At 39.3% G+C, this 15,460-nt stretch overlaps 1 protein-coding gene across 5 annotated transcripts in view; it reads right to left on the minus strand.

Annotated features, from left to right (window-relative positions):
* cep162 (centrosomal protein 162) overlaps positions 1–15,460 on the minus strand; it is a 137,491-nt gene that overhangs the window by 108,707 nt on the left and 13,324 nt on the right. For 4 of the 5 annotated variants that reach the window (XM_041188619.1, XM_041188618.1, XM_041188616.1 and 1 more), the window contains 5 exons: positions 14,606–14,758; positions 12,428–12,614; positions 11,421–11,500; positions 9,364–9,506; positions 5,367–5,394 (listed from right to left, as the gene is read on the minus strand). In XM_041188619.1, the coding sequence (XP_041044553.1) occupies positions 5,367–5,394; positions 9,364–9,506; positions 11,421–11,500; positions 12,428–12,614; positions 14,606–14,758 (591 nt within the window). The remainder of the gene's footprint in view (positions 1–5,366; positions 5,395–9,363; positions 9,507–11,420; positions 11,501–12,427; positions 12,615–14,605; positions 14,759–15,460) is intronic. The other variant, XM_041188621.1, reaches the window with a different exon arrangement.

Consider the following 15,460-nt stretch of genomic DNA (forward strand, 5'->3'; position numbering starts at 1 on the left):
GAGAAGGTGGTAGTGAGCTGCCTTCTTGAATTGCTGCTGTCCCTGTGGTGTAGGTACACCCACAGTGCTGTTAGGGAGGGAGTTCCAGGATTTTGACCCAGAAACCATGAAGGAAAGGTGATATATTTCCAAGTCAGGGTGATGAGTGGACTTGGAAGTATATCAGCTTTCTTTCACTCTCGCTGGGGCAAAATCCTTTGACTCACCCCCCAACATCACTGTGGGTGTACATACACCACATGGCCTAGAGCGGTTGAGAAGGAAACGCACCACCACCTTCTCAAAGGCATTTAGGAATGGACAATAGATGCTGGCCCAGCTGGCGACAAACACATCCTACATCCCATGAATGAATAACAAAAAACTAAAGCGAAACCAGTTATTAAAAAAAAACTAAGCATTTTAAAATAATTTTAATTCTACAGTACTTTCGTACATTCATTGAAACATTTTCAATCAAAATCTTAGCTTGTCAATAACATTAATATATAAAATTTGGTTTCAAACAGCAACTCAGGGTTCAGTAAACCTAATTAGACCAGACTTCAGATGTACTCTTGTAGTAGTCTTTATTGCTCAGGCTTGGTAAGTATTCTATTTTATAACCTGCTAAAGAGAGAAGTTTCCTTATAGCCTAAGGGCAGAATTTACATCCTGTCGGGTGGGCGGGCCCGACCCAATCTCCGGCGGGCGAGGCTGATCCCTGCTGGAGAAGCGGGCCCCGCCACCATTTTACTTGGGTGGGCCAATTAAGGCCCACCCAGCATGACGTCCAGTGGGAAGCACTATCCGCTTCCTGTGCGGGCGGGGGGATTCCCCAAAAGCAAGAGTGCGCTCTTTCGTGCATGCACACGAAAGAGCACACTTCTCCCTGAGGCTAAGTGCATATGTCCCCTTCATGTGACAATGTCACTGATTTGGGACATGTTCATAATACACATACTAACTTTATTAAAATGTTTAAAACCCTGCATGAAACCTCATCCCACCGGTGGATGAGGTTTCATATTTTTTCTATTTGCCGCCGAGGCTCCTGGTCTGTCCGGCAACCTTAAGGTTGGAGGGCAGGTCCTTTAATTGTTTTAATGATCCTGTCAATGGCCTCAATTGGCCATTGACAGGTCGGCAGGGGCACAGCTGATTTGGCTGTGCCCCCACCTTCCTGAAAATTTAAATGGGGTGGAAAATTTAAATGGCCCTGCCCCCTGCTCGCCGACAGCAAAATTCTGCTTTAAGAATCTCAAGTTGCAGTGGGGCTCTAAAAGAGCTTAACCTCAGTCATGCCCTGTCTGGTTGATTAGTAGGTGTTCATATCAAATAAGAATGCATTGGGTAGAGACTGAGGAGGAGGAATTAACAATATTAAACGATAATTAGAAGGCACTGGCGGAGTTCAATTGAAACAGAGAGATAACAACTTATAAAGCAAAATTTACATACTGAGCCAGATAATAGTGATATCAAGCATATGTCCAAAAACTTGATCAAAGAAACAGGTTTTAAGGAGTGTCATATCGGAAGATTAGGGCGGGGGGGGGGGCATTGGCATAGTGGTATTGCCATTAGACTGGTATTCCAGAAACCCAGGGTAATGCTCTGGAGACCTGGGTTTGAATCACCATGGCAGATGGTGAATTTAAAAGTCTGATGATGACCCCCGAAACCATTGACAATTGTTGTAAAAACCCATCTGGTTCACTAATGACCTTTAGGGAAGGAAATCTGCGGTCCTTACCTGGTCTGGCTCATAGATTCCAGGCCCACAGCGATGACCTTAAATACCCTTTGAGCAAGGGCAATTAGGGATGGGTAATAAATGCTGGCCTAGCTAGCGACACCCACATCCCAGAAATGAATTTTAAAAAAAGAGAGCATACAGCAGAGGGGTCTACGGAGGGAATTCATAGCTTAGGGCAGCTGAAGGCACAACCATGGAACAATTAAGATTGACGATGCTCAAGAGGCCAGAATTAGAGCAGTACTGATATCTTGGAAGGTTATAGGACTGGAGGAGATTAGAGATAGGGAAGGATTTAAAAACAAGGATGAGAATTTTAAAATCAGAAACCAATGATTTACGTTGACTCCCAGTCTAGCTATGAGCTCACTGTAGTACTCCGACTTTGCTACAGACTATTAAAGTTAAGAAATTTGATCACCTATTCTAACTGTCGCAGGTGAACATAAGAATTGCTTGAATTGCTTTTCAACTGTATCGAATTGCCTAGTCAGAATTGGCAGCATGTATTGTGTTCAGACAAAGCAAAAGTTCTGGTCAAGCTAGATGATACTAAGTTATTCCAGCTGGGAGGAATCCATTTTTCCTTTGAGGAAGAAGTTGCAATCTTAAACAGATCTCAAACCTGGGCCTGAACTTTCCCATCGGCGATTTGGGGACGGGGCCCGCTCGCCGATGGGAAAATGACGCGGGATGAACCTCCGGTGTCATCCCGGTCCATTTAAATATTGAGGAAGGCGGGTGGACAGCGAAATCAGCTGTTCGCCCGCCGACCTGTCAATCACCAATTAAAACCATTGACAGGATAATTAAAGGTAGTTAAAGGCCCTGCCCTTAAGTTTGGTGGGCAGGCCAGGAGCCCCAGCGGGCTTCTGATAATACATGAAACCTCATCCACTGGTGGGATGAGGTTTCATGTCCGCTTTAAAAACGTCTAATAAATTTTATGTGATATTTATTAACATGGCCCATCCCGTGTGACATTGTCATATGAGGGGGACATGTTAATAATTTTTTTTATTTTTCTATTTTATAAGTTTGTAAAACTTCCACTGATCTCCCTGAGACAGCACTTAGTCTCAGGGAGCAGTGCACTCTTTTGCGCGAAAGATCAAACTTTGATCGATGGGGAAACCCTCCCCCCCATTGCACAGGAAGCGCTATGGGTAGCCCGCTGGGCGGGCCTTAATTGGCCCGCCCACTTAAAATGGCAGCGGGGCCTGCTTCGGCAGCAGAGTTCGGCTGCCCGCCTGCCGCTGAGCCGGTGGGGCCTGCCCGCCAACCTAGGGCAAAATTCTGCCCCTAGAATATCAAGATTATTTCCATCTGATTAATCTCAGGATGATGGTGCAATGGTGCTCCCAGCTCTAGAGCTGTTGCTTATCAGTTACTACTCAATGATCAACCTCTGCATAGGCTTTATTTTATCAACTAGCATGCTGCCTGCTGAACTGTTCACTCTCTCTTTGGAGCTGGTGGATGCTAAGAATTTCATCAGCCCCCCCTTTTTTTAATATTTCAAATTTCATACTTGACTGATATGATCTGTAATATCCATCAGTAATTCCCCTAAATTAGTTGGACCGTTTCGATTTCTTTTCCTTCCCTCTCCCCTTTTACTGATCCTAATACACTTGTCTGTCTCTTATTTTTCAATTCTCAAGGACGTTAAGAACAAAACATTGACTTTCCTCTCCAAAGATGTTGATTGACATGCAAGGTGTATCAGCCTTTCTGTTCTCATTTCAAATTTCTGGTACTTTAATTCTTATCCCTCATCAGTTCAATCTCCCTCCCTTGTTTCTCTTCTCCTCTGCTAGAAGCAAATGAACCTCTGAATTATTTTTCGCCGATGTGTGGAATCATTCTCCTGTTATAGGTATTCTCCACGCTCAAAAAGGGGATATTATCTCAATAAAAATGTTGTCAAACTATAAGTTATCCAGGTAAGTATGAGATTAATATTAACCCTTGGAAGGAAACAATATCCACTGTCATTAACATAAAAATATTCCAATGAACGTCGAAGATGGAATTCGATAGACAAATAGATGCCATTCCATAGTAGAAAAGATTAGATGGGATAACTGAAAATTTGGTCAAAAAGATGGATTTTTTAGAAGTTCTCTGAAGTGTGGGAGAAAAAGGGATAGGTGGAAGGGTTTCTAGTAAACATTTCATAGAGTAGGGCTGAAATGATTGGGGCGTGGGGCATGTACAAAAAGCCAGAGTTGCTAGTGCGGAATGTAACATAAGACTGCAAAGAAAAGGTTGGGCAAATTGATGAAGGAATTTAAAGACAAGGTCAAAAAGTTTAAAATTCAGGGATGCACTGCAGTCCTGCAAAGACAGGAGTGATAGGTAAGCAGGCAGGATACAGGCAACTGTGCTTTGGAAAAGATGGGGTTTGTAGAGGATAGGGGGCCACCAAAATGTTGGATTAATTGAGTTCAGAAGTGACAAAATAAGAAGAAAGGTGTTGACAATGGAGAACTGAAGTAGTGGGTGGAGATGATCAATGTTGCACATCTGGAAATAGGCTGTCTTCTCATGTATAGGGTGCAGGGTTGAATGGCACATCATAGTTTTGGAGTCTGGTTCAGCTTGGATGAGCCGCTGGAAGAGAGGGAATTAATGGCAAAGCAATGAGGGAAATTGGGCATGGAAATCTTTCTCACGTTCTGTTGGAGGAAATTACAACATCATAATAAAATGACAATCTTAGAATCTGAGCTACAACAGTAAAAAGCAAATCAAAGATTAAACCCTCCCCACATAAAGAGTCCTGACAAAATGGAAGACACTGCCTAGAAAGCTATAGATGCAAAGTCAACTTAGTTATTTAATGTGAGATAAATTCTTACTTGGGAAACAATAGTGTTAAGGCATCAGAAGAAAAGCCACTGACGCGCAGTTTGGGTTCCACCAGGGCCACTCAGCTCTTGATGTTATTACAGCCTTGGTCCAAACATAACCAGAATAGCTGACCTCAAGAGGTGAGGTGATGTCCACATCCCGTAAAAGAATAAATAAAAAAGGATTGGGACTTAAAATGACAAAAATGTAAAATCAAGCTCAATAGACTAAATGTTCCTGTTTCCCAGCTAGGATGCTGCTTTGATACTTGAAGGATATTCAAGTAACAAAGAAAGCAACGTTACCTACCTGTGATTGTTCCATTCTGAATGATAGCAACCATCACACACCACAATTCGTCCCACATATATCCATCTGGAGTCGTCATTATTTCACGATAAGAGTTTTGAAAGCAGTTGTCCTCAGGAGTCACAGACCATAAAAATTGAAAATTGAAGGACCTTAGCCCTTTGTTGGATTTGCAAAGGGTGGGAACCAGGAGGCAAGTCAAAAGTAACATGCAATTTGCCAGAGGAAATTAAAATTGGGCAAGTTCTTATGACCTGTGAAAATTGCTATGACTCAAAGAATCAGAAATTTTGCTCAAGTTAGGCAAACTCATTTTGCAGATTTTTAAAACATAGGGCTAATGTCTAAAAATGGACCCTTACGTCAGTAAATATTAAAAAACACTAACATAAGAATTAAAGCAGTTCTCTTAGGCCTAAATGATTCTTCAAACATATCATGAATAGATAGAGATACCACTTACCTTTTGCTAGCATGCCAGGCTGTGCTTCCTAAAATAAAAGCATAGCAGATAAACTTGATTATTCCAAACTACATCTAGTTTTTGAAAATATTTATTTTGGAAACTTTAATTCTAGGCCTAGCTTTCAAGAGACTCTTTAATTCACGTTTCCCTAGAAAGAGTAAGATATGGAAGATGTCTACTTCACTTCTTGAGTCATGCATGATGTGGAGAATAATGATGTGTGGGTAGGGGAGTACAAGAGAAGGACCAATAGTGGTGCAGAATAAGTAATTTGAAGATTCAACGTCAACGACTTATATTTATATAGCACCTTTAGTGTAAAGAAAGATCCCAAGGCACTTCATAGGAGCATTATAGATCAAAATTAGTCACAGAGCCACATAAGGTGACACTAGGACAGATGGCCAAAAGCTTGGTCAAAGAGGGAAGTTTTAAAGAGCTTTTTAAAAGAAGAAAGAGGGGTAGGATTTGGAGAGATTAAAAGAGGGAGTTCCAGAGTTTAGGACCTAGGCAGCTGAAGGCATGTTCACCAATGGTGAGCAATTGAAATCAGGGATTCTTAAGAGAACTACATAAGATATATGGCACAAGAACAGACCTTTCAGTCCAACCTGTCCATGCCGATGTTTGTCCTCCATTCAAGCCTTCACCTATCTATTTTCATTGAAATCTACCAGCATGACCAGCTATTCCCTTCTCCCTCAAATGGTTGCCCAGTTTGCCTTTAAATACATCAATCCTAGCCATTTCAGCCACTCACTGTGGTAGAGTGCTCCACATTCTCATCACTCATTGGGTAAATAATCATCTTCGGAATTCCCTGTTGGATTTCTTGGTGACTATCTTAAATCGAAGGCCTCTAGTTATGCTCATGTAAATATGTGTTTATGCAAACATATGAAAAGATAGAGGCAAATAACCAATTAGCCCAGTGAAGCTCTTCATTCAAATATCTTAATTCTCCATCATAGAATCCTGATATAACTTCATTCCTTTACCAAGTCTGGCAGGTTATTCCATACATTTTTCATGCCAAGTTCTGATACCCATCTGAAAATTTCTCATCAATAATTTTCATTTATGTGCCTTACTGTTGCTTACTCTGAAGTAATAATTCCACTTGGATCATTTTTGCAAATGGTATCAGTCTGGATCTACTCTATACCCTTTGCAACAAAATTTAGTGTTATGGCCACATCTAGAGCAGTAGTCAGTGGCCTGACTTGAGCCCTTTATAGCTACAGCATTCTTTACCTTGTCTCTAATTGTTGGCTCTTTCTGTGAGACCATTGGTCACCTGAGTTACATTATTACATCACCTGCCTTCCATAAACTATAACTGGATGCCTGACGCCTTTGCTTAAATTTACTGGCTCCCTGATCCTCAGCCATTAACTGTTTAATATCTTGGTACATTTTTCCCTTCAAAAAAACTCTCTACAGGTTCACCCCTCCCCCCCCCCAAATTTCCTCTATGCTCCTGTCCTGTCTTGTTCTTCAAATGTCTGGCTTTCCCAAATTTGCAGTTTCTTATTTGGTTGTCTGAGCTTGTCTGTAGTTCCAAATTGCCAACCCTAAAAGTTTTCTTCCACTACTTCTGGTAATAAAACATTGCAAGTGTGTATTTCCAATTAAGTGAACTTAAATTCTTGCACCACTTTACTTTCACATCCATTTGCATTTAAACTCATTTGGTAAACTGCTGGTTCTTCCCTCATCCTGCTACCATCTCTCCCTCCCCCATCCTCAGTACTACCAAATACCCAGCCTACTGTGACTCCACAACCTGTGAGTGACAAATCCATATTCTCAGATATTGCTGAAACCTGCTTTTAAGATCATTTATCTGTGCTGTGTGCAGTTGTTAAATATATTTGAGGGTGGGGGAAGAAATTGAGTTACACCATTGCTGAAAATTAAAATTTTCCTCCCAGGATCAAACTTTCTAGAGATCCTTCACCGTATTGTTTTATTTTCAGATAAAATGAAATGTTGAAATGACCAATGAATATCACTTATGCTTAAATATCAAAGAATTGTATAGTTTCCCTATTTTATCCGAGAATGAATTACGTAGGCACATTATATATCGTTTCCCCACTTTGTCTGAAGCTAACATTATGTAAGCACATGAAAACAATTAACTGGAACACAGTATTAAGGATCTGGGATTAATAAAACAAGCATGTTGTGTAACGTTACAATATTCTAATAGCTGTTGTCTTTACATGTTTAAAAACATTGCAATTACAAGGTATTAAACCTCATTCATAGCCCATCCAGCAGCACAGTATAACTAAAGTCTGAACAGGCTGTGTGGGTAATGCAAGTATAAACAGTAACCTTGAAATAAAATAAGCCAACCACCAATCAACATTATTTGGAGGATTAAAAGCAAAATACTGTGGATGCTGGAAATCTGAAATACAAAACCAGAAAATGCTGGAAAAACTCTGAAGAGGAGGAGTCATATGGACATTAACTCTTGTTTCTCTCTCCTCAGATGTTGTAGGCCTGCTGAGTTTTTTCAGCATTTTCTGTTTTTATTTGAAGGATTATTTGGCTGGTTTTATTGATCACACAAATGCAATTCAATTGATTATACAACACCTTAACAATGACAGCAAACAATTAGAAGCGATAAAATACTCAAATCAATAAATCTCACCTCTCAACACAAAACAGAGTTCTCCTTTAGTATTGTATGTCATGAGCCTGCTTTTGTTTTAACATTGTTATTTTTTCCCCCCATAAAAACCATGAAACACCCCAAATATTCCAATAAGTATTACTATTTTGTGAAATAATTCCATTTTTCAATGTATTGAATTTGCAATGTACATCTCACGGTCTGATTTGAACATCACCATTCTGCCAGGATTTTCCCCAGCTACTTGCCATATAGCTGCACACTTCTACCATGAGAGAAAACTTCATCAATTCTGGAAGCTAAAATATCATTAAATATATAATGAGGGAAGTTCTATGCTCTTGACTTTAAAAATGATGCTTGTACCAGCATGAATATATTTGAAAGAGAAGATGACTTTACAGTAAGTACCATTACAAGGAACTACTAAGCCACAGACAAGAATTTCTGACCCCCATGAATTTCGCTCGGTAATATATTTATTATATAGCACTACTCTGTAAGGAACTGGCTGATGATTTTGCTTAATTTATCCACTGAGGAGGAGGAACATGCACAACACGAATGCAAGAAGGGTATGTAGCTTAGTGATCAGAGAAGAAATAAATACAAAACATACTTTTTTCCCTACAGTGCATTTTTTGAACAAATTCCCAGAAAAGTAGTTAATGGCGTGTTGATTATTGTATTTTTTTTAAAAAGCTACTGGTTAACATCTGGTAAAATAGTGGATTAAAGATTCTAAGAACAAGCAGAGACAGACAACATTCTCAATGTTTCCAATGCTACTGAGTCATTGGTTGAATCATATGTACAAGAAACTAGTCATGGGTAAAATATTGTGGATTGCAAGGTTGGATTAAATCCTGAAAGTTTACTTGATTACCTTCAGGAGTTATAAAGAAACTTCAGTGAGTTAGGTTAGAAACAGAAACAGTTCGGCTTCTTGGGCCTGTTCCATCATTCAATTAGATTTTGGAACTTTTACTAGCTTGTTGCCTCCCTTAGGAAATCTAGTGAATTGGATCAAGGCTCACACAGAATTGTACACAGAACATGGAGGAAGATGGACTAAATAGGACTCCTAGGGTCTTTTTTTTATTCCATCTCTTATATGTTCGTAGGGGGCAGTATAGGATATGTGTATTAGAGTGGCATCAGCCTAAGATCCCTCTTGAACATACTGTTTCACAGAAGCTGTACTGGGCTAAACACTGACATTTGAAAAACTGCATCTTTATTTTCCAAGCAAACTTTTCTTCAAAAAAAGTAACAACCAAAATAAATCAAGTTATATTAGAATTCTTCATTGCAAGAATCAAGTTTACAAAATCATTATGGTACCTGCTCTTTTATCTCCGTTTCAGTTTCAATGCTTTTTGGAATACATTCAGTCTTGGCTATATTGTCATTATCTGATCCAAATTCTTCACCTCCAAATTTGGTATCAGAATAATCATCAAAGTCATCACTGTAGTGTCTTGAAGCTGAAATCCAAAGTTTAAAACAATATCTTTCAAATAGCGTTCAAATGAAAGTATATAATTGCACATACATTGGAAAACAAATTTCTAACTCAAAATGCTTTACAATTAAAGGATTTGTACTATTGTCTGGAATAGTAACAAACTTACACTACTTTTCCATGAATTAAAAAAAAGTATTGAAGAGGCATATGAGGATGCATTATGGGATTACCCACGTTTGGTCAAGTTGCAGATATGTTTTAAAAGTGTCTGCAGTTAAAAAAAAATAGAATGAATGAGACATTTTAGCTAGGCCAGGAAGCTTCTGATTAGCCCATGGGCCAGTCCATGATAAAGCTAAAGGAATGTGACCTTACGGTCAGGATAAAATAAGTTGATGAATGGTCTATGAGTTATACAGTAATAAACTGTATTGCTTAACCTCAGGGTCAAGGTATGCAGGATGCTAGACACTGCAGTGAAATGCCAGGATAGATAAGCAAAGTACATGTTTTGGAACGTCGTTTGTGCTAACAGTCAGGTCATTCGTGATCGTTTCACAAATTCCTTCGGAACTGCGGAGGTGATGAACAGGTCATTCCGTATTTTTTTAATTTTACTCATTTACAGGATGTGGGCGTCGCTGGCTGGGCCAGAATTTATTGCCAATCCCTCGTTGCCCTGGAGAGGGTGGTGGTGAGTTGCCTTCTCGAACCGCTGCAGTCCATGTGGTATAGGCACACCCACAGTACCGTTAGGAAGGGAGTTCCAGGATTTTGATCTAGCGACAGTGAAGGAATGGCGATATATTTCCAAGTCAGAATGGCGAATGGCTTGGAGGGGAACTTCCAGATGGTTGTGTTCCCATCTATCTGCTGTCCTTTTACCTCTAGATGGTAGTGGTCATGGGTTGTAAACTCAATTGTAATTAAGGATGTAACAATTAGAAATACAAGAACATTGTGGGTTAATGATGAATTACCCAAAAGAGGCCATAAATATCTGAAAGAAACTGCGTAACTTCAAGTCACCTTTTGGAGCATCCTGAAAGCACATTTCCCATGTGTGCACATTTGTACTAAATAAAGAACTACTGCTGAATCTACCTACATTCAACTCTGTGCGCAGTATCTTTTAGATACTTTACAACAGTATCCTTGAAACAGAGTATGCTGAATATCCCAACCTGAAATCTGGCCAACATTTACATTTTAAATATCAACCAGCTACAAGCTTCTAGTTTTGGAGAAACTCCAATTCCTTTTTTTCATTGCAGAAATAATTAATGCGAACAACTTAGAAACAAGCTGCAACATTTCCTGAAAAATTAACTTGCAATCGAGACTACATTCTCAGCAGTTTGTACTTCTAAATGACTGCATGAGTCACATTGAAGAATACAGTTAATGTTGAAAATGACAGGGATTTCTAGTCTGTGTAAAAAAAAATTATTTCATTGAATCTTGCAGGCACAAAAGCAGGCCACTGACTCTCGCCACCTTTCTGAAAGAATTATCCATTTGTTCCATTCCCCTGCTCTTGGTTTACACCTTTAAATTTTTTCCTCTAAAAGAATAGTTATCCACTTCCCTTTTAAATTCATGATTACCAATGATGCTTTATGTCCTAATAACTTTCTCCATTAAAAGAAAATCTTCTAACCTCTCCCGTTGCTCTTTGGGCGATGATGATCTTAAATTTATGCTTTCCTACTTGCCTAAATTAAACCCTTAAAATTTTCAGATCTTGGCTTAACTTTCTCTTTTGGAGTGAAAAGGGCCCAGTAATGCTACAATTAAATATCTATTTCCTCTTAGAAATAAAAAGAACAAAAATAAACCACACTAATTTAACAAGCTACCAATAATTTTTTTGTAGTAATTACAAAGGAATTTCAATCATATGTGGTGCAAATTCCTGTTTTAACAATATTACCTGTAACACTTTTGGGTCTGGACTCATCATCCTCTTCCTTTGCTTCCTCCCCCACTAGCACTTGTAGCCTTCCTTCATTTCTAGAAATAAAAATCGAAAGGTAAGGTGCTGCACTCCTGCATAGGTCACTTGAAATGAAAATAAACATCTACCACATCATCAAAATCTCAACCAGTGCCTCATAGAGGAATGAGAACCAGTATATCATTTTCTGTGAACTTTTCTATACATTTCTTACACTAATTCTTAATTCTGAGGAGAAATTGCTGTGTTCCATTAACAAGTATTTATTTTTTTTTAAACTAAAGCTTAGAGAGAGAGCCCTGGTATTAGCACAAGGATTAGTCCGTTGCATCTTAACATGTACAGGATAGAATTAGATAACCATAACAAGGTACAACACAAAAAACAGATCTAAAACATTCCCAACTGCTTATTTAAATTAATATGCTTATTAAAATGAATATGCTCAGATAGACTTTTTGCAAGAAATTTATTTCAGTGCAACTGAATCCTTAAAACTGAAGTTAGTATTAAGTGAAGTTAAAAAGTCATTTTACAATTCTGAACATGGAGCCTCGCCTCCCCCCAGCAGTCCATTTCAGAAATTTGGACTCTGCCCACCATTATCGAGACATAATAGTTGGGGCATTGTGACCGCCTGAAACGTGCTGTCAACAGGTGATGTGATCTCTGAATTTCTCTCAAATTATGCTAATAAAATTCTAAAATTGGACTAACTAGATTATCTCATAATATTAGTCTTACAGGAAAAACAATGCCTGGACTGATAACACTATGCAACAAGAGAAAGCACTTTTAAACAGTAAAATCTGCAAAATCTGACAGAAAACATGCTTGTAGATATGATATAAGTGTATGGGAGAAATTTAGACACTAGTTTTCTCCTCCTTTTAAAAAAAGGAAGGACACTTCTGACTGAGATAACACTTCAAATACCGAATCTTAGAAGACTTTTTGCAATTCTCCTTAGAGAACTATCTTACTGATTCAAAGTAGTCAGAGGTGTAGAATCTGTTGACTCAAGTTCTTTGTTTAGCCTGGAATAGTCAATAGTAGAGGATGCGCCCTTCTCGAGGTTAGCAAAGAACTTCTCTTTCTCCTCTTCTTCCTCAAGCGTATCCAGTCCAACTCCTGGAGTACTTTGCCAAGGTCCTGATGCCATGACAGAGTCTAAAAATGAATAAAATCATCCGTTAGCTATGAACAGTACTTTATAATGTGGATTATACCGAACATTTATTCCACTTGCAAATCATAGACAGGAGGATGCAATCCTGATTAGTTCTGCAAAGGGCAAACTCTTCATTTAATTGCCACTTTATCACTACTGGGCTGAAATTGCTTCATAGCAACACAAAAATGACAGCATATTATTCAGTCAAATCCACGTTGGAGCGGAATATATTTTTTGGTCACATAATATATTGTACAAATTGAACTATTCCCCCTTTCAATACATGCTATATCAGAACAATTCATATATTACAACACTGTTTAGTTTACTTTATATTTTAAAATTGTTTTACTTGAAGCATAGCAAATTCAATGTTCTCTATGTGTGAATAGTTACAGTTTCCATTTGAAGCTGCCAAATCTAAGCATTTAAAATAGTAATTCAGAAGTTAATTATAACTATTCCCGGAAAGGCAAGGTTTGATCGGGATAGTCAGCATGGCTTTGTCAGAGGGAGGTCATGCCTAACAAATTTGATTGAATTTTTTGAGGAGGTGACCAGGTATGTAGTTGAGGGTAGTGCAGTTGATGTAGTTTATAGGGATTTCATCAAAGCCTTTGACAAGGTCCCACATGGGAGACTTATAAAGAAGGCAAATGCACATGGGGTACAGGGTAATTTGACAAGGTGGATTCAAAATTGGCTTATTGTAGGAGACAGCGGGTGATGACAGAAGGCTGCTTTAGTGCGTACCACAGGGATCTGTGCTGGGTCCCCTATTATTTGTCATTTATATAAACGACATAGATGACTATGTGGGGGGCAGGATTAGTAAGTTTGTGGATGACACAAAGATTGGCCGGGTGATTAACAGTGAGGTTGAGTGTCTTGGACTACAGGAAGATATAGACAGGGTGGTCAAATGGGCAGATAAGTGGCAGATGAATTTAACCCTGAAAAGTGTGAGGTGATATACTTTGGAAGGAGTAATTTGACAAGGAAGTATTCAATGAACAGCATGACACTAAGATGATCTGAGGAACAAAGGCACCTTGGCGTGTGTGTCCATAGATCTCTGAAGGCAGATGGGCATGTTAGTGGGGTGGTGAAAAAGGCACTTCGGACACTTGCCTTCATCAATTGAGGCATAGATTACAAAAGTATGAGGTGATGTTGGAGTTGTATAGAACCTTGGTGAGGCCACAGCATGGAGTACTGTGTGCAGTTCTGGTTGCCACATTATAGGAAGGATGTGATTGCACTGGAGGGCATGCAGAGGAGATTCACCAGGATGTTGCCTGGGATGAAACATTTAAGTTATGAAGAGAGGTTGGATAAACTTGGGTTGTTTTCGTTGGAGCACAGAAGACTGAGGGTTGACCTGACTGAGGTGTACAAGATTATGAGGGGCATGGACAGGGTGGATAGGGAGCAGCTGTTCCCCTTAGTTGAAGGGTCAGTCATGAGGGTCACAAGTTCAAGGTGAGGGGCAGGAGGTTTAGGGGCAGATGTGAGGAAAAACTTTTTTACCCAGAGGGTGGCGATGGTCTGGAATGCACTGCCTGGGAGGGTGGTGGAGGCGGTTTGCCTCACATCCTTTAAAAAGTACCTGAATGAGCACTTGGCACATCATAACATTCAAGGCTATGGGCCAAATGCTGGTAAATGGGATTAGGTAGGTAGGTCAGGTGTTTCCCACGTGTTGGTGCAGACTTGATGGGCCGAAGGGCCTCTTCTGCACTGTGAGATTCTGTGAATTAAATTGAAAGTAACCTTTTCTCAGCATTTAAGGTAACGAGGACTCAAGGGAAAAACATGGAAGTGTATCAGGTTTCTATTTATTTAAATGATGCAAATGAGTAAAAACATTTCATCAAAAGGTGAAAGGATTAAGCGATATTCCAGGACTGCAGAATGAATTAATACTTTGTCCCCTATTTTTCTCCCATTTCAATTCTTTATGCAAAATTCATAAATTATTTCATACCATTTGTTTCCAAACTGTCTCGGCTGATGGATACAGACGTCCTCTCACTTTCCTGAACCTGAGTCTTCTCCTCTTGTTTCTCTTCTTCAACCTCTGCAATGGACTGGGAGAACCTCTGAGATTTGAGAAAGCTCCTATTGGTTCCCAGCATGTCTGGCATTTTACCCCCAAAAAAATGTAAAGACATTAGGTTCAGTGTTAATTGGGCATCTTTGTTCAGTATATGAACATTACTGTATTACTTAGGTAATGCCTGCAGAATTTCTGGAGACTAGAAGCTATGGAGGACCAAAATGGGTTGGGTGTCCACGCACACAAATCACTGAAATTCAGTGCACAGGTACCAAAAGTATTCAAAAAGGCTAACAGAACAAATATGTTGTTAGTCTTTACCTCAAGGGTCTTGGAATACAAAAGTGAGGAAGTAATACTTCTGTTGTCCAGAGCCCTCTGAAGACCTCATCTATAATACTGCATTAAGTTTTCAATAGCTAAGGAAAGAAATATTAGCCTTGATGGGGGTGACAACACAGATTCATTAGAATGATACTAGGAAAAACAGGAATGATTTGTGAGGACTGATTGCATAAACCTGGTTTCTTTCCCTTGAGTTTAGGTTGAGGACTGAACTAACTGAGGTTTGTTCCACTTTTAGTCCAAATCCCTTGATACCTAAATACAAAGGGGTATAGATAGGTTAAGTGAGTGGGCCAAGAATTGACAGATGGAGTATAATGTGGAAAAATGTGAACTCATCCACTTTGGCAGGAAGAATAGAAAAGCACTTTATTATTTAAGTGCAGAAACACTGCAAAACTCTGCAGTACAGAGGCATCTGATACATGAATTAGAAAA

Source organism: Carcharodon carcharias, chromosome 5 (assembly GCF_017639515.1).
Source record: "Carcharodon carcharias isolate sCarCar2 chromosome 5, sCarCar2.pri, whole genome shotgun sequence".
NCBI lineage: Eukaryota > Metazoa > Chordata > Chondrichthyes > Lamniformes > Lamnidae > Carcharodon > Carcharodon carcharias.